General features: G+C 46.2%; 1 protein-coding gene across 1 annotated transcript in view; it reads left to right on the top strand.

Annotated features, from left to right (window-relative positions):
• LOC139049911 (thimet oligopeptidase-like) overlaps nucleotides 1-20,433 on the top strand; it is a 53,998-nt gene that overhangs the window by 8,856 nt on the left and 24,709 nt on the right. The window contains exons 3-8 of the mRNA XM_070525785.1: nucleotides 8,529-8,698; nucleotides 9,289-9,401; nucleotides 11,908-11,962; nucleotides 14,639-14,803; nucleotides 15,790-15,951; nucleotides 19,824-19,889. Of these exons, the coding sequence (XP_070381886.1) occupies nucleotides 8,529-8,698; nucleotides 9,289-9,401; nucleotides 11,908-11,962; nucleotides 14,639-14,803; nucleotides 15,790-15,951; nucleotides 19,824-19,889 (731 nt within the window). The remainder of the gene's footprint in view (nucleotides 1-8,528; nucleotides 8,699-9,288; nucleotides 9,402-11,907; nucleotides 11,963-14,638; nucleotides 14,804-15,789; nucleotides 15,952-19,823; nucleotides 19,890-20,433) is intronic.

Below are 20,433 nucleotides of genomic sequence, written 5' to 3'. Positions count from 1 at the left end.
TGACCTTTTGTCATCCCGCAGCAAACTCGGGATAAAAGAGTTTTTTCTTCTCGCGGGAAATTTAACCCGTGTAATCATTGCACCCCGGAATTTCCGTTAATCTTTTGCACAAGAAAGTGCGATCATTATGTGAGTAAATACGGTACTTATACTCATCATCATCACCAGCCTGTTTTATGTCCACTGCAGGGCGAAAACCTCTCCCTGTGATCTCCAATTACCCCTGTCCTGCACCAACCGATTCCAACTAGCGCCTGCAAATTTCCTAATTTTATCGCTCCACCTAGTCTTCTGCCATCCTCGACTGTGTTTGCCCTCTTTTGGTATCCATTCTGTAACCTTAATGGTCCAACGGTTATCTAACCGGTGCATTACATGACCTGCCCAGCTCCATTTTTTTTCTCTTGATGTCAATTAGAATATTGCCGATACCCGTTTGCTCACTGACCCACCTGCTCTCTTTGTCTCTTAACGTTATGCCTAGCAATCTTCCACCAAATTATGCCTAGCAAATTCTCAAAAGTGGTCTGGGTAATTATTACAGCTTTACACCCATTCGAAACACCAGTGGTCAGGCTATAATATTATGTCTCGCGGTATATGTTGTGACTACCGTGTCTTCAAGTTATTGAAACCTCACCGATGGCACCGGCTGTTGGAATCACAGCGCTGCCACCAGCTGTTGGAACCTCAGTGCTGACACCCGTTATTGCAATCGGACCGCTGGCGCCCGTTGTTGCAAATGGGTCGCAAGCCCCAAGGGTAGCGTTGGCCTGGCGGCCTGGGGCACCACTGGAAGCATTCGAAGGTCCTGGCAAAGCAGGAGTCGACTGCTAACAGAACAACTTGTTTATTCTAGCATCGCAAAGAGCGGGCGGTCAGGTCGACCGAAGTAGAGAGACGGGAGAGCACGTTACTCAACAGAAGAAATCGGAGCCTCTCTTTTGGCGTCCGGGAGCAGCTGCTTTTATACTCTTGGCGTCGCGGGCAAGAAGGAAGGTCACGAGATGACACCACGTGACAGCGAGGCATGGACGGACTGAGACATGTAGAGACGAGTGTAGTGACGCATCAGCCGGGCCGGCGCCGGTCAGACCTCCTCGCTTCACACTTGGGGAGCTCCTCTCCCCGGCTGCCGCGCTTTGACAAGCGTGGGCACACACACACACACGCACACACAAAGACACGTGGCACTGAACATGCCGGGACGCGCTCGGCGGGGATGCGTCGCGGCCGCTCCGAACGGGCCAAAATGTCCGCCGCTTTGAACGAAGCTCACGCGTACGTTGCATTCGCGCCGGCTTTACCGCGCGTCGTAGGCGAAACGTAACAGACCGCCCCGCCGGGGGAGGGAGATCCCGATGGTCAGGGGACTGCATCCGCTGTCCGGAGGGATGTCGCTCGATGATGCTCATAACCAAAGTCGGTCGTCCCTCGGCGTTTCTTGAGCGCAGCGCACCGAGAAGGCCTCGTTCTCACGTTCAGGTTCACACAGGACACTGCAAAGTGACTTCAGGAGAGTTGCCATTTTTGTTCTCTTTCCCAGCAAGCGTTAGAACTGCGCCGAAACTCAGCCGCTCAGTCAGCAAGCACGGCACAACCCTCACTAAGCCATGCCAGGCTCTTTCCCCTTTTATACTACTGCCTAGTTCCTAACAGTAGTCTATAGCAGCACTCAGAACGCGTTCACAAATCGGAAAATTGCACTAGAAAGCACATCATCACTTTGAAACACTACACAAAAGCAATATGTTAAAAATCCTGCCTCAGGAAGAAAAACATCAATAACAAACAATTTTGAGGCTGATTCCCACGTTAGAGGCTTCGACTTAGGCCATCGGCGTTACCGTTGAGACTCCCCTTTTTGTAACGCACCTCAAAAGAATGTTGTTGCAAAGCGAGGCTCCAGCGCAGGAGGCGGCCATTTGTGAAAGAGATAGTCTGCAGCCATTGGAGAGGGCAGTGATCCGTCTCGAAGCATGCGAAGCGGAGATCGCAGCGAGTGACCGTACACTAGCTCAGCTGGCGAAAACCCCGTAGCCGCATGCGGCGCGCTCCTCAATGCAAACATCACCCCAGGCAGAAACAGCTCCCAGTCAGTTTGTTGTTCAAACCACAATGCTCTCAACACGCGCTTCATGACCGAGTGGAGCTTCTCAACAGAATTCGACTGTGGGTGGCACACTGAGCTGTGTAACAGCTTTACCCCGCACCTTTCGAGAAAGGCTGTCGTCAAAGCGCTAGTAAACACTGTGCCCTGATCTGACTGGATTTCCGCAGGAAAACCAACTCGCGCAAATATGGACAGTAGTGCATTGACTATCTCAACCGAGCTGAGTTCTTTAAGCGGCACTGCTTCAGGAAACTTTGTCGCTGGGCAGATCACAGTCAAAATGTGTCTGTACCCCGTGGCTGTTACCGGCAGAGGTCCCACTGTATCAATAACGAGCCGTCTAAAAGGCTCCGTAATGATAGGTACCAACTTCAACGGCGCCCTCGATTTGTCCCCTGGTTTGCCCACCCGCTGACAGGTGTCACATGTCTTCACAAAGTGGTCTGCGTCCCGAAAACACCCTGGCCAATAGTACTCTTGCAAGAGACGGTCCTTCGTTTTCTTAACTCCTAGGTGTCCGGACCACGAACCCCCATGCGACAAGCGCAACAGATCCTGACGATAGCATTGAGGCACGATCAGCTGATCGAACTCCACTCCCCTGCGGTCTAGATACTTCCGGTACAGGACCCCACCTCTTTCCACAAAGCGAGCATTTTTCTTGGCAATACCTTCCTTGACAATGCAGCGTATGTTTTCTAGGCTGCCATCCTTCTTTTGCTCGGCTATCAAAGCCGACCGGCTGACTTTTAGCAACCTATTAAGTCCGTCTGACGTAGGCGTGATGAGCAAATCTGCAGATAGCTCTTCTAACTTTCCCGCATCGGGAATTTCCTCTCCAGTATCTGGTGCCTTTAACGCTACAGGCTCAATTTGATTCAGTTCGGGCGTGCTCTGAATATCAGCTTGCTGCGCCTCTGACCCTTTCTCATCGTTCGACAACGTCGGCCCCGCAACTACCGCCTTTGCAGCGAGCTCCCGAACCTTCGATCTGGTTAAGGCCTGAACGCTAGCCTCACCAAACAAAAGCCCCTTTTCGCGCAGGAGGTGATCGGACCTGTTCGAAAATAGGTACGGGTACTGGGGGGCAGCATAGATGACACTGCCGCCTCCGTCTCAAGTGCTCCGAAAGGTCCTTCAATAAGCACCTTTGCTACGGGCAGACACACGCTGTGAGCTTCCACGGCTTGCTTGATCCATGCGCACTCGCCCGTGAACATATCGGGTTCTACGTAAGAGGGGTGAACTACATCCATCGTAGCTGCGGAATCGCGAAGCACTCGGCACTCTTTCCCGTTCACGAGGAGGTCTCGCATGTAAGGCTCGAGAAGCTTCATGTTCTCGTCAGTGCTGCATAATGACAAAAACACTACTTGTGTTTTTGTTTCCGGACACTGCGCCGAAAAGTGACCCGGCTTCTGGCACGTATAACACACGCGCACTTGCCTCGTCTCGAACCGCTTTCTGCGTTCGGCTTCGGCTGCCGCCGTCTCCTTACGTTCCGTCGGACTGCTTTCACTCGCATCCGCACTACGTGTGTCCCCCTTTGCTCTCATGGGCGTGAACTTTGGCCTCTCAAACTTAGAGCCAAATTCACCTTTTTGACCGTCCTTAGCTCCGCGAGCCCGACGCGTCACAAACTCTTCGGCTAGCTCAGCGGCTCTAGCCACCGTACTAACGTCTGGCCTATCCAAGACCCAGTACCGCACGTTCTCAGATAACCGACTATAAAACTGTTCTAGCCCGAAACACTGCAGAACTTTCTCGTGGTCACCAAACGCTTTCTCTTCTTTGAGCCACTCCTGCATGTTTGACATTAGCCTGTAGGCAAACTCTGTATATGACTCACTTTTGCCTTTCTCATTTTCTCGAAACTTCCGACGGAACGCCTCCGCTGACAGCCTGTACTTTTTTAGCAGACTCGATTTCACTTTGTCGAAATCCTCTGCCTCCTCTCTATCCAAGCGAGCGACTACGTCGGCCGCCTCGCCGGGTAACAAAGTGAGCAAGTGCTGTGGCCACGCTTCCCGAGAGAACCCCTGCTTCTCGCACGTTCGCTCAAAGTTAACCAGGAACAAACCAATGTCCTCTCCAAGCTTAAACGGCCGCATCAGGTCAGTCATTTTAAACAATACTCGTTCTCCTGCACCGTGTGCCTGACTTCTACCTGATCTCTACCTCGAGACGCTTCATTTCCAAAGCGTGATCGCGCTCTTCTTTTTCTTTCTCTTTTCGTTCTTTTCGTTCAAGCTCATCTTTCTCTTTTCGTTCTTTTCGTTCAAGCTCATGTCTTTTTGCCGTCTCCCTCTCCTCAATGGTCTCAAGGCATTCCGACAGCTCGTCATCCTCAGCTCCTAACTCAAGAATAGCCCTTAGCAGTTCTGGTTTTCTGAGTTTGTCTGAGACATCCAGACCCAACTCTCTTGCAAGCTCCAACAATTTTGGTTTGCGCAACGACTTCAAATCCATGGCTGCTCTGAATGCTGCTTTCTCTACTGCCTACTATTGTCTTGCCGCAAACTAACCCGGCAGCAACGACAACCACAATTACCAGCTCTGTTTCTGACACTAACAAAAGCCTGGCAAAACTCAGAAGAAGAAAGTCCCGCACTCACCAAACCTCGCAGCCAAGAATTCAGCGCAGTCGTTCCGCTGCAGGCAACCAGTCATCACACAGGGCTCGTTGCACTGCTCCCGAATGGTCGTTGTGCTGCTCAGCATACAGTCAACCGCATATCTTCGCTGCTGGCCTCCGTTGTCGCGATCTCACCGCTGGCAACCAGCTATTGAAACCTCACCGATGGCACCGACTGTTGGAATCTCAGCGCTGCCACCAGCTGTTGGAACCTCAGTGCTGACACCCGTTATATAATCGGACCGCTGGCGCCCGTTGTTGCAAATGGGTCGCAAGCCCCAAGGGTAGCGTTGGCCTGGCGGCCTGGGGCACCACTGGAAGCATCCGAAGGTCCTGTCAAAGCAGGAGTCGACTGCTAACAGAACAACTTGTTTATTCTAGCATCGCAAAGAGCGGGCGGTCAGGTCGACCGAAGTAGAGAGACGGGAGAGCACGTTACTCAACAGAAGAAATCGGAGCCTCTCTTTTGGCGTCCGGGAGCAGCTGCTTTTATACTCTTGGCGTCGCGGGCAAGAAGGAAGGTCACGAGATGACACCATGTGACAGCGAGGCACGGACGGACTGAGACATGTAGAGACGAGTGTAGTGACGCATCAGCCGGGCCGGCGCCGGTCAGACCTCCTCGCTTCACACTTGGGGAGCTCCTCTCCCCGGCTGCCGCGCTTTGACAAGCGTGGGCACACACACACACACACACACACAAAGACACGTGGCACTGAACATGCCGGGACGCGCTCGGCGGGGATGCGTCGCGGCCGCTCCGAACGGGCCAAAATGTCCGCCGCTTTGAACGAAGCTCCGGCGTACGTTGCATTCGCGCCGGCTTTACCGCGCGTCGTAGGCGAAACGTAACAAAGTAAAATGTTGCACCGACAGTGAGCACATTTCTTGCAGTAAGGAAGGAGTTTAGCAGTAACGGCCGTACTGCAACACATTGTTTAGCTGCATTGTGCTTTCGAGTGCATGAACAGGGCATTGCTGCAAAAAAGTGTGCACGTGAATGTTGAACATGTGGTGTGCTGTTTTGTTGGAGACCATTGTTAAAAGCTTCAAGGTGAGGAGAATTTCTAACATTATGAGATGGCATAGAGGACAACCAGTTCTGGGAAGGTGCCAATCAGGCAGCCTCAGGCAGTGGAAGATATAAAGATGACCGAATAAAAATGTTCATATCTGTTAAGTGCAATTCAAAGCTTTGGTGACTACCCATAAGCATTTCCTCTTGTAAAGCCTGCACCCTGTAAAAAAAATCTGAGAAAAAGTGTTGGCCTTGCACAAGTAAATACAGTACATTGGGTCACTTGATGGCTAGCATTGGTGTGAAGGCGAACCAGACCAACTATGTTTCTACTCCCAAAAGCACAAATGACCGCATGAACGCTCTTTCTTACTTGCAGCCGTACAGCTGACAGTGTAAGCTGCACATTTTTGTTGCTGTCATTCTGATTCAACAAGCAACCTAGATTGAAGAATTTAAGCTGGTTGTTGCCAGCCTAAGGCGTGTTGCTGTTTGTATTTTGCTATTTCTAGCAGAAAGTCCCAACAGCGATTTAACTTCAGTTGTATCGGGCATCGCTTCACGTGGACCGGGTGAGCAAGCACTGTTGGGACGGGTCGCTTATGGTTCCTTTCCTTGATGTGTATGTCGCAAGTCCAACTCACAGTTCAGTTTGTCATGGGAATGATGTTAACGAGAAAAACATCTGGTTCACTACCCTACACTGAGGGAGAAGGATATAAGTCAATGCCCGATTTTTCGAACTCCCTAGGGGCCACGAAAACATCAAAAAAATCGGGCAGTCCGAAAAAAAAAAACGAATGCATGCCTTTTACTGCCTCCAAGGGCTCAAATCACCACAGGCATGTCTGAAATATCCCTGAAGGCCTGCCAGTACACTTATAAGTCATATCGGTGCTCGTAATGTGATAGGAGAAGGCAGGTGCACGTGTGTGTAATTAAGGAATACGTACTGTGTCATACACGCAGTACACACTTAGACTTACCACTTCGCTATAGTCGAAACCCGCAATAATGAAATCCTGCAACAATGAAATTCTCACGACAGCGAAACATTTTCGTATCCCCAGTGAACGCCCATAGGATTCAATGCATTTCGAACCTCTCGGCACCGAAATGTCGCAGTACTGCAATCTTGCATCAGCGAAATTTACCGGAATGCAACTCCACATATTACCTACTCACTGTAAGGCTAGCAGGCTCAAAAATGTGCTCAAATGCGATTGTTTTGCACTAAAATTGCGTAAAATACCACCACATTACACTTGTGTGGGCGCCGCCATTTTTCTTCACAAGAACAACCAGGCGCCGGAAGCGGTCAGTGCGCTGGAAAGACGTCTTGGCCGTCATCTTGTTTGTTGATTGCCCATTTGAAGTGGCACACATGTTGCTACCAACATGTGATGGCAGTTTTTGCACGCCTACTATAGGCGAGGTCGTAGATCGTGGTTCGAAACGCGTGTTCAGTTTACATTCCCTGCTGCTGATTATTCGGTGAGGCCTAGGCCAATCGCGTGACGCGAAACTGAATGCAAACTGAATGTGGGTTTCGAAGAACAATCGCTGATCGCAGCAGTGCATTGCATAATGTGCACCTCAGTGAGAAAAATGCTGCAAAAACACGGAAATCCACGCCTCACCGACATGGAATTGTTTATGGTGCTTGAGATGGCGGTCGCAGCATATGGAGTGTCACGCATCGGGCCATGATTGAGCGATCGTCCGGGAATATGCATCCCTTGCTTCAAGAACGCTGGTTTTGGTGCCACCCGACAGGCAGTGCGTGCGGATGTCGCGCCGGCCGTAGATTCGCACTAAAAGGCCGTTATCTTGATCGTTTGCCTTCGGGTGTACACGAGATACGATCACTTTTGAGCTCGGCAGCGGATGCTTTGGCACCTACGCGCAACACCGTGCACTGGGGAAATGCTGCTGCATGTGCTGTTGCTCTGCATACAGTACCGAGTTGCACAAAATCTCACAAAAGTGATCGCATCTCCGAAAGGATTTGACCGAGAATACTGCGCTACGGCAGTGCTGCGACTGCTGGTCGACACATGCGACGCACTTTGTACTGTCAGCAATGCGTTTCCACATCCTCGAGCAAAGCTTGCAAAGTAGGCTAACGAAATTTTGACAGTAGAGTTTTGTTCTGCTATGCATTACCTATCTGTGCTGTTTCTTTTCCCAACAAGGAAGTTCTCACGAAAGTGAAATTTTTCGTGTACCCCGCCAATCTCGTTATTGCAAGGTTCAACTGTAGTTTGTCTTGCAACTCATGCAATTCTCGGGAAGGCCAAGAACTCGTGATGAGTCTTGTTGCCAGCACATGAACTCTTAAGATAACCTATTGTTTGAATGTGCTTTCGTAACCAGATTGAAAGTGTTTGCATCGTTGTCGTCATGCTATACGCCAAGAACTTGTTGCCATCCATGGACGCCATCTTGAGATGAAAATGACACTGGCTAGGGTGCCTCTGATAGTAACTGGCTGCGAACATGCTTTAGTTTTATACCGAGTTGCACTGACCAATCAACTTTCAGACAAGTTTTCGTGGGAATAAAAAAGCCGCACAAAGGTGCACGTAGCCACAATGGAGCAGGTTAGCAATAAAGCCGCCTTGAACAAGCTATCGCCGATCGCCTACTAGTTCATTTTAGCTTAGTTTAGGTTAGCTGGGCTGTCCATCGTCATAGATATCAGTAAAACCACAGTAGAGAAGGTTGGAAGGGGGTCACAAGGCACTGCTTGGATGTTGCAGGTCTCCACCTGGCGGCAGAAGTGCAGGAGCAGGTGAAGCAGCTCAAGAATGAGATAAGTGAACTCGAAGTCAAGTACAGCAAGAATTGCAATGAGGAGAACACTGTGCTTGAGTTCACCGAAGAGGAGCTGCGGGGCACACCCGAGGACTTTATCAAGAGCCTCGAGATGGTGCGTTAAAATAATAACAGTAGTAGTAGTAGTCATAGTTCATTTGTAGCACTGATGGGTTAGGAAATCCTGGAGCTAGTCATAACAGCGGTAGTAGTAGTAGCAGTAGCAGGGGGCAGTTGTAGTTTTTATGCTTTTCGACGTATTGGAAAGGATAGTAAGAGCAATAGTATTCGAAGTAGAGATAGCTTCGGTAACAGTAATGCCTTGGGAGGTACTGGAGGTGGTGGCAGTATGTAGTAGCAATACTTAAGGTAGTTTTATAAAGTTTGAGAACCTTGTAAGTGTATATCCATTGAAAAGGAGCCATGTGAACGAAGTACAAGGTGTAGGAATAAATAGCATGCCAGAGATCTTAGCATGGGAATGCAGAAGGCCGATTCACAAAAGGATAGAAAGAGAACAGAGGTAGGAAAGGCAGGGAGGTTAATTCAAGTTTGTCCAGTTTGCTACCCTACAAATGGAGAGGTGCCATGCTCATGATGTCTTTGGGAGATACCTTGAGTTGCATGGCTTTGTGGAATCAAGGCGTAGTTTCGACCGTGTGTAATGGCATGTTGTGCTGTGGTTGCGTGGTTCCTTCCTCCTAGGCTGAGTCTGGCAAACGCAAGGTGACGCTGAAGCACCCACATGTGTTGCCCATCATGAAGATGGCTGTTGACCCAGCGACTCGCAAGAAAGTCAACTTTGCTTACGAATCCAGGTGCGTGAGTGTCTGCCTCGGTATCTTTCCATCTCTGTGTGGGCTTGGTCTATGTGTACGCAACATGATAACTTGCTTTACCTCGACACTTGTCCTGGATTGTGCTGAAATGGGTAGCGCCTTCGATTGGATATCAGCCCTGCACACAGGGCCGATATGGTAGACGATTCCGTTTGACCTATTTTATGACTTTCTTATCACCCACCACTCGCAGCAGGCCAATTGTGGTGATAACATAGGCAGTTCAGAATACAAGTTTTTAGGGGTACTATTTCCTGAAAATCTTCTATGGACAAGTCACGTGAATTTTATAAAAGGTATCATTGCTAAATCAATTTGAATGCTAAATAGATTTCGGACGTTGTTACCAATAAGATTAAGACAACAACGTTATTTTAGTACAGTACATTCCCGTGTACAATATTGTCTACTAGTTTGGGGGGTTACATCAAAGTATAATTTGGAACGACTATACATAATGCAGAAGAAAAGTATACGATTCATTCAAAATATATCTAGTCGTGATCATACATCCCCATACTTTGCTGAGAACTGGATACTTCATATGGAAATGTTGTATAAACTGCGTTTGTTGGAATAGATTTTTCTCAAATTAAAAGCAAATCGTGAGCTGTTCTTCCATATATATACAAATATGAGGACACCATATTATTTCAGAAACAAAAACTTCATAAAGATTACAACGAGAACTAGATACAGTATGCAATATCTAAAATGGCAAATTCAGAACCTTCTGAATTGTTATCCATCATTTTTAGGTACAGTGGAGAGTTTTCCCTCTTCGCTTGCTTTCAGAAAACTAACTAAAATGTATTTCAACCAACAGTTGTAAATTTGGCGCACATTTGTTTTGTTCTCTTCAATCCAATTGTAGTCCCTTGGCCTTAATAGTTATGTGTCATGTTGATGAATGTCTCGATGACTAATTCTGTTATTCTTCCTTATATTGCTTTATCATGTTTGATACTCTGTACGTGCATTTTAATTTGCATATTTATGATATTTTGCAGTGTGTTTTGAAGCATGTTGTGCTCATGTTGTCTACTGCGCGTGATGTCTGGTGTCAAAGGCCTAGTCAGGTGGCTTTTAGTGCTGCCTTTTGCCATGGCACCAAGACAAACCGCTCTTGAGCGTTGTTTTGTCAATAAACAAACAAACAAACAAACAAACATTATCTCAGCCCAGAAAGTGAGGAAGCTGAGCACTGTTATACATAGAGAGTACCCATTGGCTGGAACAGTTATACCCCAGTCACACGGTCACTTTCAAAGTCCTTTGAACCAAAGATCCTTTACTTCAAGGGAGAATGCGCAATGTCACACAGGCACAGCAAAGGAGCCCTACTGGAAGGGAGCCTTGAGTCAAAGGAGTGCGCGTTCGCCCTTTGAAACCTCAAGGGAATACTCTCGAGCCTAGCAGCAAAAAAAAAAAAAACGAAAAAAATATGAAATTTTTACCTCTTGAGAACAAGCTTATAAGTACTGAATACTATTACTAAAGTACTAAACACTTTCGGCACACCCACAATCTCCATCATGAACGCGCCAGTACAGCAGCGCCGGCACGGCCTGTTGTCAGCTGCAACATCGACACAACACGGGTTCCATGTGCGATTCCCACATCCCAGTCTCCTCGGCTTTATTCTGCATGTCTTCTTCCCTCGTCACTTTAGTTTTGTAATTCTTTATTTAACCGCGTTCGCGTACCTACCGCTGCCTAGCCATAAGGAATGAAACAAAGTAGCTGAAGCAAGGGCAACAACGAATAATTGACGCCAACATGCGGTGTACGAAGCGGTACACATGGTGGCCATGATTACAATAAATACATCTGTATTTGGTAAAGTAATGCCTTTACTACGCGTGCATTTCGTATTGGTGTCTCTATGTATTAGGAAAAATAAATATTGCTGAAAACAATATGACAAATTTATTATAAGATACATTTGGGCCATATTTTTTTATTACTTTCGAAGCGATGGCAATGCTAAGGATACGTTGCGGTTCCTGTTAAAAGCTTTAACGGAGACCATGTGGAGACCATGTAGCACCAACACATATCCCTTGAACTAATGTGCCTTTCAAAGCTCAATGCTCCTTAACTTCAAAGGACCTTTGTCATGCTCATGTGACTGGGGTATTACGGTCGTTCGCTGATTCCCATTATGTTGCATCAAGCCTTCAGCCAGTACGGGGCTCCAGTAGACATATTTAAAGAATTCTCTTTGGCAGTACCTTCCACGAGGAGTTTCGCGAGGATAGCATTTAACTCCAGTGCCCTTGATTGTGCAGATTATGAAAGTTGATAGTCACATAATCTTAGCTCATGAATAACTGTGGAGAAAACTTGTAACTTGGTGACCATACCTTTACCCTCTACCTTGTGAAGTTGGACAGTCATTGAGTTGACACGTGCTCATGGGATTAATCGTGTTGAAAAAGAAGATAATGCCCAACACGTACACTTGTGTTAATTGTGTTTCCAGGTGTGTACCTGATAACGTACTGCTACTTGAGAAGGCCATTTTTCTGAGACACAAGGTATGTAATTACAGCTGTAGTTCTTTTTTGTTTTACCGTAACATCCAGTAACTGTTCTACTTAACCTTGACGCACTTTAAAGGCTCATTGCAATGAAATTTCGGACCATGTAAGAAGCCTAATTTCAAATAGTGTAGATGGGGCAAATTATCCATAGAAACATTGACATTTGTAATATTTATTAGCTTAATATGCTCTCAGAGCCAAAGGCATTACAAAGAGGACTGGTTACAGCAAACAAACAAAAATACAGTAAGTTAGAACATTAGTTACAAACGCTATTGGGACGCATAGCAAGAAAGCTAGCAATAAAATGTTGTCATTACTGCTCATCGGAAATTATGAAGAACCCAGAACATTGAGAAACAGCACAGTTCCTCGGCATGACCTCCGAGGTCAGGCAGTGCCTGCGGTGCGCCGAGAATCTTGAGGGTAACGTGCTGGATGCATGTTTAGCGAAACGTCATCTGCTTAGGTGCTATTTACTGGCTGGTAATGAGACAATTAAAGAGTTACTGCAGTTTTTGCCAAGATTGCTTCAATCACACGTAGTACTTATTTATCGGCCATTTAGCCACAGGTAAATTTCTTTGCAGTTAGCCTTTAAAGCGAATTTTTTTTTTTTTGCTTCTGCTGTAGAGGGTGCTGGATATGTTTTTTTGGTTCGGGGGCCTTTGCTCAATACGCCTTGCTTCCAATGCATTCAATCTTTTCCCCCTGCAACCTGCGTTTGTTGATAATAAGCCACAAGAGATGCGTACCTTTGAAGTCTCCCTAATTTTCCATAAGCTTTACGTATTCAGGGTCATTTACAATTTTGTGAATGTTGTGTCAAGACTTACCAGAAATGCTGTTCGTGAAAAGCTTCACTCATCAGTCTCTGAACCATACTATTGGAAGTTTTCTGTTGGTGAAAGGGTGCAAGAGGGATGGCACTTGCTTCAAGCAAGTTCATACAGCCTTGTTCCAGAAGCAGGCGAAATCAGCAACAGCAATGTCGCCGAGTCGCTGTGATATAAAAAACAACTGGCTGTTTTTTAGTCTCGGCTGTTCCAAGTTTGCTGGTGCTGCTGCTGGCATCTAGAGCTAAAGCATCCTTAATAAAATGCATGTGCATTCCACAAAAGGCGTCTGTTCGAGGCAAGCCTTAAAGTAATGCGTGCCTACAACCCCGCCCCCCTCCCACAGTTGTGTCAGTGGAACTTTTACTCATTTTAAATTTCACAGCTTGGGCAGATTGTTTGGATTAAGTGTCCTGACGCATCCTGACGGGAGTGGAATGCAATATCTATGTTGATTGAGTACTTACATTTACATGCATGATGTGGGGATCGCACGCGCATCCCGATATCTCCGGAGCGGCCACGCGGTTATCACGCGATAATCACATGCTCGCTCGCGGAGGGTAGCGGGGGAGAGGGCACCTCCGCTGCTCTTCGCGCCTGGCCGCGACGCTGCCGCCAAGGCACCCCGTTCGCTCCTTTCCCTTTCTTGGAACCGGGGAGACTCCTCTCCGCCGCTCGGGGGAAGCGCTATTCCCCCGACGCATCTTGGTCTCACAGTGGAAGAGCTTGCGAAAGGCCGCATCTCAAATCCGCCGCTGAGACCGCCGCACGCCGTCCCCCTGTGGCGCCCGGCCGTTGTGTGCGACTCACCGCCCCAGGGCCCGAGCGCGGATCCACTTGGGTGAGCTGAACTCTTATCAGCCTCTTTTGTGGTTCCCACAATATTAAAGAGCCACTAAGGAGCAACACTAAATCAATATAAACTTCTAAAATGTTCCTTCAAAGCGCTATTTCAATAATTCTGTGGTGCAAAGTTGAATATTAGAAGATAAAGTGAAGGTTAATTTTTTTTATATGCAAATGAAGCTTCCTGTGATTCTGAATGCTGTGCTTACTTGATGTATAATGCCCCATCATAACATCTCGTAAATGTCATCAGACCGTAATGTTATTTCTTGCAAGTGACATTGATATATTCATGGCCTGGAGGAGCTTCTTACTGGGCTGACCTTGCTAAATGTAGGGATTCAGAAGTTTCCAGCCATAGCTGTAGCTAGTCGTAGCCATAACCCACCATATAGCTGCAGGAGAGAGTCTTGTTGGGCTAGTCGGTGTATCACATGGATGTTTATGTCATGATGAACGTGTCATCATGACAACTGGCATAGAGAAAAATAGATAGGGCAAGCGCTATTCTAAAGTGAACCTTTATTTAACCAGAAGCAAGAATGTTGTAGTCTGAGCTATTGAAGGCATATTTCATGGTAAGTAGGGTACAGTGTGTCAGTGAGTTCCATCACATTGTACTCAACCGAGATGACCGTTTTGGATTGTCATGATTTGGTTGTCATTCCATTATATTGTCAATATATGCGTATGCCAATATACCCATATGTCATTATGCGCACGGTACAGCAAATGTACGAATCTCTAAAATGAAAGTTCAGTTGATAACGGCCCTTAATCCGTCTTTCCTGTGTCAGTTGTCAAGTTACATAACCCAAGAAATGCGGACGCCAGTCAGTAATTATTTGGTTATAATTCCAAGGGAGCAAGCGAAATCGCTGTTTTTGCTGTCTGTGCAAATCCCCAGTTGACCCTCGACATAGCTGGCAAGGCAAGACAGCGTTTTATCCTCACCATCCTTGACTTCTTCCATGTGTCATTGCAGAAAGCACAGCTTCTGGGCTACCCGACGCACTCTGACTACATCACAGAGTTGCTGATGGCGCGCTCGTCTGCCAACGTGCGGCGCTTCCTCACCGAACTGGCTGACAAGCTGCAGCCCCTGTGGGCAAAGGAGAAGAAGGTGCTGCTTGAACTGAAGGAAGAGGAGGTGGGTCGTTTGCAAACTGCACGAGAGTTACGTCTTTGTCACAAGCGAAGGTTTATTGTTACCAGCATGTGGTCGCATTTTGCATTTAAAGGAGTACGTTGTTCGTGTACAGTCTTCACTACGCTCTGCTCACACATAAAAGGATGACTCGAAGGTTGGGAAGCAGAAAATGTCCTAGTGTTATGGTAAAGTTAGTCTCAAAATGCCAGACCTGATGTCATCGATATCACCATGATGTCATGACACACAGGAGAGTTTTCTAACATTCTGTAGTGATAAGGCTAATTATGATAATGTTTAAAAAAAACGATGACCAAGAACAAGTACGCACAGTTTTTGTCGCTGAGCTTGCATTGTGGCAGCCGTAGCAATTGCAAGAACTGAGCGAGCCACTGTAGTACAACATTGCGATGTATCTACCAAACCAAAACTTGCTTGTTAAAGGAAGTATATTATAGTAAATTAGCATGCTACACGTGGTGTCTTGTTCAAATTTTATTTCATTTATTTATGTTAAAGTCATAAATGTCATGTCGCTACTGTCATTCGTTGGCTGCCACATAGTGTCATGAACGTGACTGGTGGTACACTTGTTCGTGTAAAGTTTGAGTTTACTCGCTGCTGTAAGCGACCAGTGTGGGTGCATTCCCATTGCCATTTGTTTGCCATGTTGTGGAACCATGGCAGCAGGCAAGGGAAGGGTGTGGCCCATCATGGCCACTGTCCAGGCTGACGGCCACCTCCTTCTAAGCTAGCACTTCCATAGCCCGCTCTTTCGCAGTTGTGTTTGCGGTAGAGTGGAGTGGAACCAGCACATTACACTAATGACATTAGCTTCTGCACGATACTATGTAGCAAAAAAAAGCGTTGTCACAGTAGCAGTAGTGATGTGTTCCGTGAATATGACGACTCAGTTTAAGCAATTAGTTTAAACACGTCCCGAGTTCTCCTCCTCTTTCCTTCTGCCCTCCCCCTTTTCTCGCCAGTGCAAGCGACATGGGATCCCCTTCGATGGCGAGCTGCACGCCTGGGACGTAGCCTTCTACAAGAATTTGGTGGAGGAGCGCCACTACAAGGTGGACCAGGAGAAGTTGCGGCAGTACTTTCCCCTGGAGGTCGTCATGAAGGGCCTGTTCGGCATATACGAGGTCGGTATAGCAGCCGGCGCATGGCATTTCTATGCCCCATGTACTTCTTTAGTCACCTTCTGCTTATTTTTTTAATTTTATCTTTAAGCGTGGTACCACGAAGATCACCCTTTCGTTTCAACGCTTTATGCTTACTCTGTGTAAAACTCTGGCTCATTTAAAGAAAAGTTAGAAAGACCCCTTTTCATTTCATTTCATTTCATTTTATTACCTTAAAGACCCCTTGCGGGGTATTACATAAGGGGTGGGTGGTACAAAAATACAGGAGGTTGCCCACTATCCTATTTTGAAGACAGAATACTCGTTACTTCATCCACGAAGGCAGATGAGGTGGTGATGGCAGCGACGTGGTGGGGAAGGCCGTTCCAGTCTTTAGCTGTGCGATGAAAAAATGATGACGAGCAGGTGACAGTGCGCGCGCTAGGGCGAGCAACATTTAGTGGGTGGCCTGTGCGCAGCGATATGCGTGAAGGTGGTACAATGTAAGGTGCGTGGCGAAGCGAGCTTGTGAAGAATTTATGGAATAATGATAAGCTCGCGATACGGCGACGGTGCGCTAATGTGTCCAAACCAGACTCTACTTTTAATGGTGATACGCTGATATCATATGAGTATGTCGAGTGAATGTATCTTACGGCGCGACTCTGTATGGATTCTAATGCGTTGCTGAGGTAAATCTGGTGAGGATGCCATATGGGTGATGCGTATTCGAGTTTAGGCCTAACCAGTGTTTTATATGCTAGTAGTTTTACTTGTTGAGGAGCGTTGCGGAGATTGCGTTTCAGAAATCCCAAGGTTTTGTTAGCAGATGATATGATGTTAGTTATATGAGAGCACCAGTTTAAATCATGCGTGATCGTTATGCCTAGGTACTTAATAGAGTTTACAGTGTCGATTGGGGTGTCATTAATTGTGTAGATAAAGTCATGCCGATTACGGCTGCGGGAAATTGACATAGATTTACATTTATTATTGTTAAGTACCATTAACCATTGATCACACCAGGCTGTAATGTTGTTCAGGTCATATTGAAGATAAATGCAGTCATTACTATTAGTAATAGTTCGATAGACAACGCAATCATCAGCAAACATACGAATCTGAGAGGAAACATGCAATGGAAGATCGTTAATGTATATTAGGAACAGGAGGGGACCTAAGACTGAACCTTGGGGTACGCCTGATGTTACGGGAAGAAATTCTGAGGTAGTATTGTTAACACTGACGGACTGTGATCGGTTACTAAGAAATTCTTTTATCCATGCGAGGACATTGGAGTGGAAGTTCAAGCGAGAAAGTTTTAATAATAAGCGTTGATGAGCTACTTTATCAAACGCCTTTGCAAAGTCAAGAAAAATTATATCGGTCACAGTGTTAGTATCGAGATTTGAGTGTAGGTCATGAAGAAATGTAGCTAATTGAGTGTCACATGACAGCCCTTTACGGAAGCCATGTTGCGACGGATGAAAAAAGTTATTACTGTCTAGGAAATTCATTACGTGTGAGTATATGACGTGTTCCATTATTTTGCAAGGGATACTAGTTATGGATATTGGACGATAATTTAAGGGTGAATTACGGTTACCTGATTTGTAGACTGGAACGACCTTGCTCTTTTTCCACTCGTTAGGAAGCGTGCCTGATGATAGTGGTTGGGAAAACAGCAGGGTTAAATACATGACAGAGATGCGCTTCGTGTTTTTTAAAAGCTTTGACGTGATATCGTCAACACCAGCTGATGAAGATAATTTAAGATTATCAATTAGTGAGGATATTCCATCTGGCGAAAAAATAATATCCGGCATTGGAGCCATGGCAGCAACAGTGAAAACAGGAAGAGGCACGTGTGGTTCGGTAGTGAACACAGATGAAAATGCATTGTTAAACAATTTAGCACAGTCAATATCAGGTAAGATTTCGCCATCGTTCGAAATTCTGACACCAGGGGATGACTGGGGATTGATAGCCTGCCAAAATTTTTTTGGGTTACTGCTGAGCATGCGGGGTAGGTCTGAATGAAAAAATGAGTGCTTCTGTTGCCGGATAGCTATCAGGTAGGCGCGTTCAGATACATAGTATTTTTCCCAGGAGCTAGGACTTGGCCTTAGTTTAGCGAAGCGAAACTGACGTTTCTTTTTGTTTTCCAGTTTCTTTAGTGCATTAGTGAACCATGGTTTATTGCGATTAGAGCGAAGTAAGGTGTTTGGTATAAACTGCGCAACGAGGTTAGTCATCTTATTTTGGAAGAGTAACCAGTTTTCTTGCATTGAGCGATTTTCAAAACCTAATTCAAATGATTGATAGAATGCAATTAGTTCGCTGTTTATGGCGGTATAATTTCCCTTTTCATACAGGCGGATTGTTTTCTGATCTGAACGACGTACTGTAGGTGAAAATGAGAAAACAGCATGGATTACTTTGTGATCACTTATTGCGCGTAGGTAGCTAATGGAGGACATGCTTTCAGGATGAGTGGTTAGTATGAGGTCTAGTATGTTAGCCGAGACATGAGTTGCACGCGTTGGCTCTGTTATCATCTGGGAGAGGTTAAAATTAAGGCAGATATCTAAGAATTCTCTAGCTCCTGTTGTGCTAGTAACTGTGCTAGAATAATTTGACCAATCGATATGTGGGTAATTGAAATCCCCAAAGAGCAAGACGCAAGCGTTCGGGAATTTCTCTGTTAATTGGTTCAAGGTGTTATTCAGATGGCGGGGGAAGTCAGGATTAGCGTTAGGGGGACGATAACAGACGCCAAGAAGTAGTAGCTGCGGATTAGCGCGAATGATAAGCCACACAACTTCTAGGTCAGTGGCCACATTAACTGTGGAGCACATTAGATGTTTTTTTACTGCGATAAGAACGCCACCGCCCCGAGTACCCTGCCTATCTTTACGAAAAACATCGAAATTCGGTAGTTCACTCAGAACGTCACTGTCAGTTATATCATTGGTAAGCCATGTTTCAGTTAGTATGAGTAAGTCACTGCCAGACGAATTACTTGTTCTGCAACGCCATCTTGCAAGATCCTGCTGGCACATACCATGCCCGTGCACAGTCTGTGATTCTGAATTGCCAACATATACACTACCATATACAATTATTAAGCAAGAAGAAAGGGAGTTAAACAAGGGGTACGATTTTTATTAGTCATATCATAAGAAGCCAACAAACACTGACACCAAGGACAACATAGGGGAAATTACTTGTGCTTAAAAAGTGAAATAAAGAAACGATAAATTAATGGAAATGAAAGTGGATGAAAAAACAACTTGCCACAGATGGGGAACAATCCCACAAGCTTCACAAAAAAAAATTTCCCCTATGTTGTAAGTTCCCCTATGTTGTCCTTGGTTTCAGTGTTTGTGGGCTTCTTATGATATGACATATGGACTTATTGTTTCATGTGAATGACCACTAGGCTTCTTGTGTTCCCTTCAAAGGCTGATAGGTTTCTGTGATTGGTTGTTTGCACACTCTGTTGTTCAGGGTTGATTATCTCGAGCGCTGTCTCTGTAAGTGGTTATTACGACTATCGGTAATCATTAATGTCGCCAATCTTCTGTGTGCATAAAATACAACACCAGGTGTGCGTGCTTACTCACAAAATATCGTATAGAGATTGTGTGTGCAATTGTGTGTATTGCATGATTAGGACTGATTCACGAAATAAGTGCTGTAGCACAAGTGCTCTGATAAGTTTAGTTGGTACTGTGTTGATATCATAGTGTGAAAGCTCTGATGAAATCGGCTTATTTGCACTCTGCCTTTATTTGTACGAGAAAGTGTCCTTCAGCGTGTTCAAATTGCAGCTGTGGAGGCGTGGCTGAAGAAAGAGAAAGCAACGCATTGTGTCTCCCTTCTATGCGCAGCTGTTGCTGAGCCTGAAGTTCGAAGAGGTTGAAAAGCCGGCCCTCTGGCATCCTGAGGCTCGCTTGGTAAGCGAATGCAGCTGGTCTTTTCTTTACTGTGTTTGACACATGGCTTAAGAGGAGGTTTAGCTTGGAGCCTACTCTGGTGCTGCCAGTTCTAATACATGTACAGTCAACTTCCGTTAATTCAACTCTGGTTAATTTGATCTTGACCAGAGGTCCCAATCAGCGTTCATGCATTTCTGGGGGCCCTAAGTTTCTTTATTTCGATCCTAAAATTGGCCTTTCCTCGATAATTTGAACTTGGCCAGTCTGCATGCACACACCTGACCCTTATGGTGATTCCAGTAGCGATCCCTTCGGTGGCAGCGTCTGTCTCAGCGGAGCTTAGAGGACAGCGAATGCAATGAACACGAGTCATCTCCCATCAAAAGCGTCTAATTTTGGCCTGCCCTAGGAAGATTTTCAAGCAATAACCATAGCTCACGTCTGAATACAGCATTTAGAATCGAGGAATACGCAGGAATAGAAACGAGAAAAATGCCGGCAAGCGTTCAGTTTTCCTCTTCTGGGACTAGCAACTTTTCTGGAGGGTTGTTGCATTGAGCAA

This window comes from Dermacentor albipictus, chromosome 9, assembly GCF_038994185.2.
Source record: "Dermacentor albipictus isolate Rhodes 1998 colony chromosome 9, USDA_Dalb.pri_finalv2, whole genome shotgun sequence".
Taxonomy (NCBI): domain Eukaryota; kingdom Metazoa; phylum Arthropoda; class Arachnida; order Ixodida; family Ixodidae; genus Dermacentor; species Dermacentor albipictus.
This window is presented reverse-complemented; position numbering and strand designations above follow the sequence as displayed.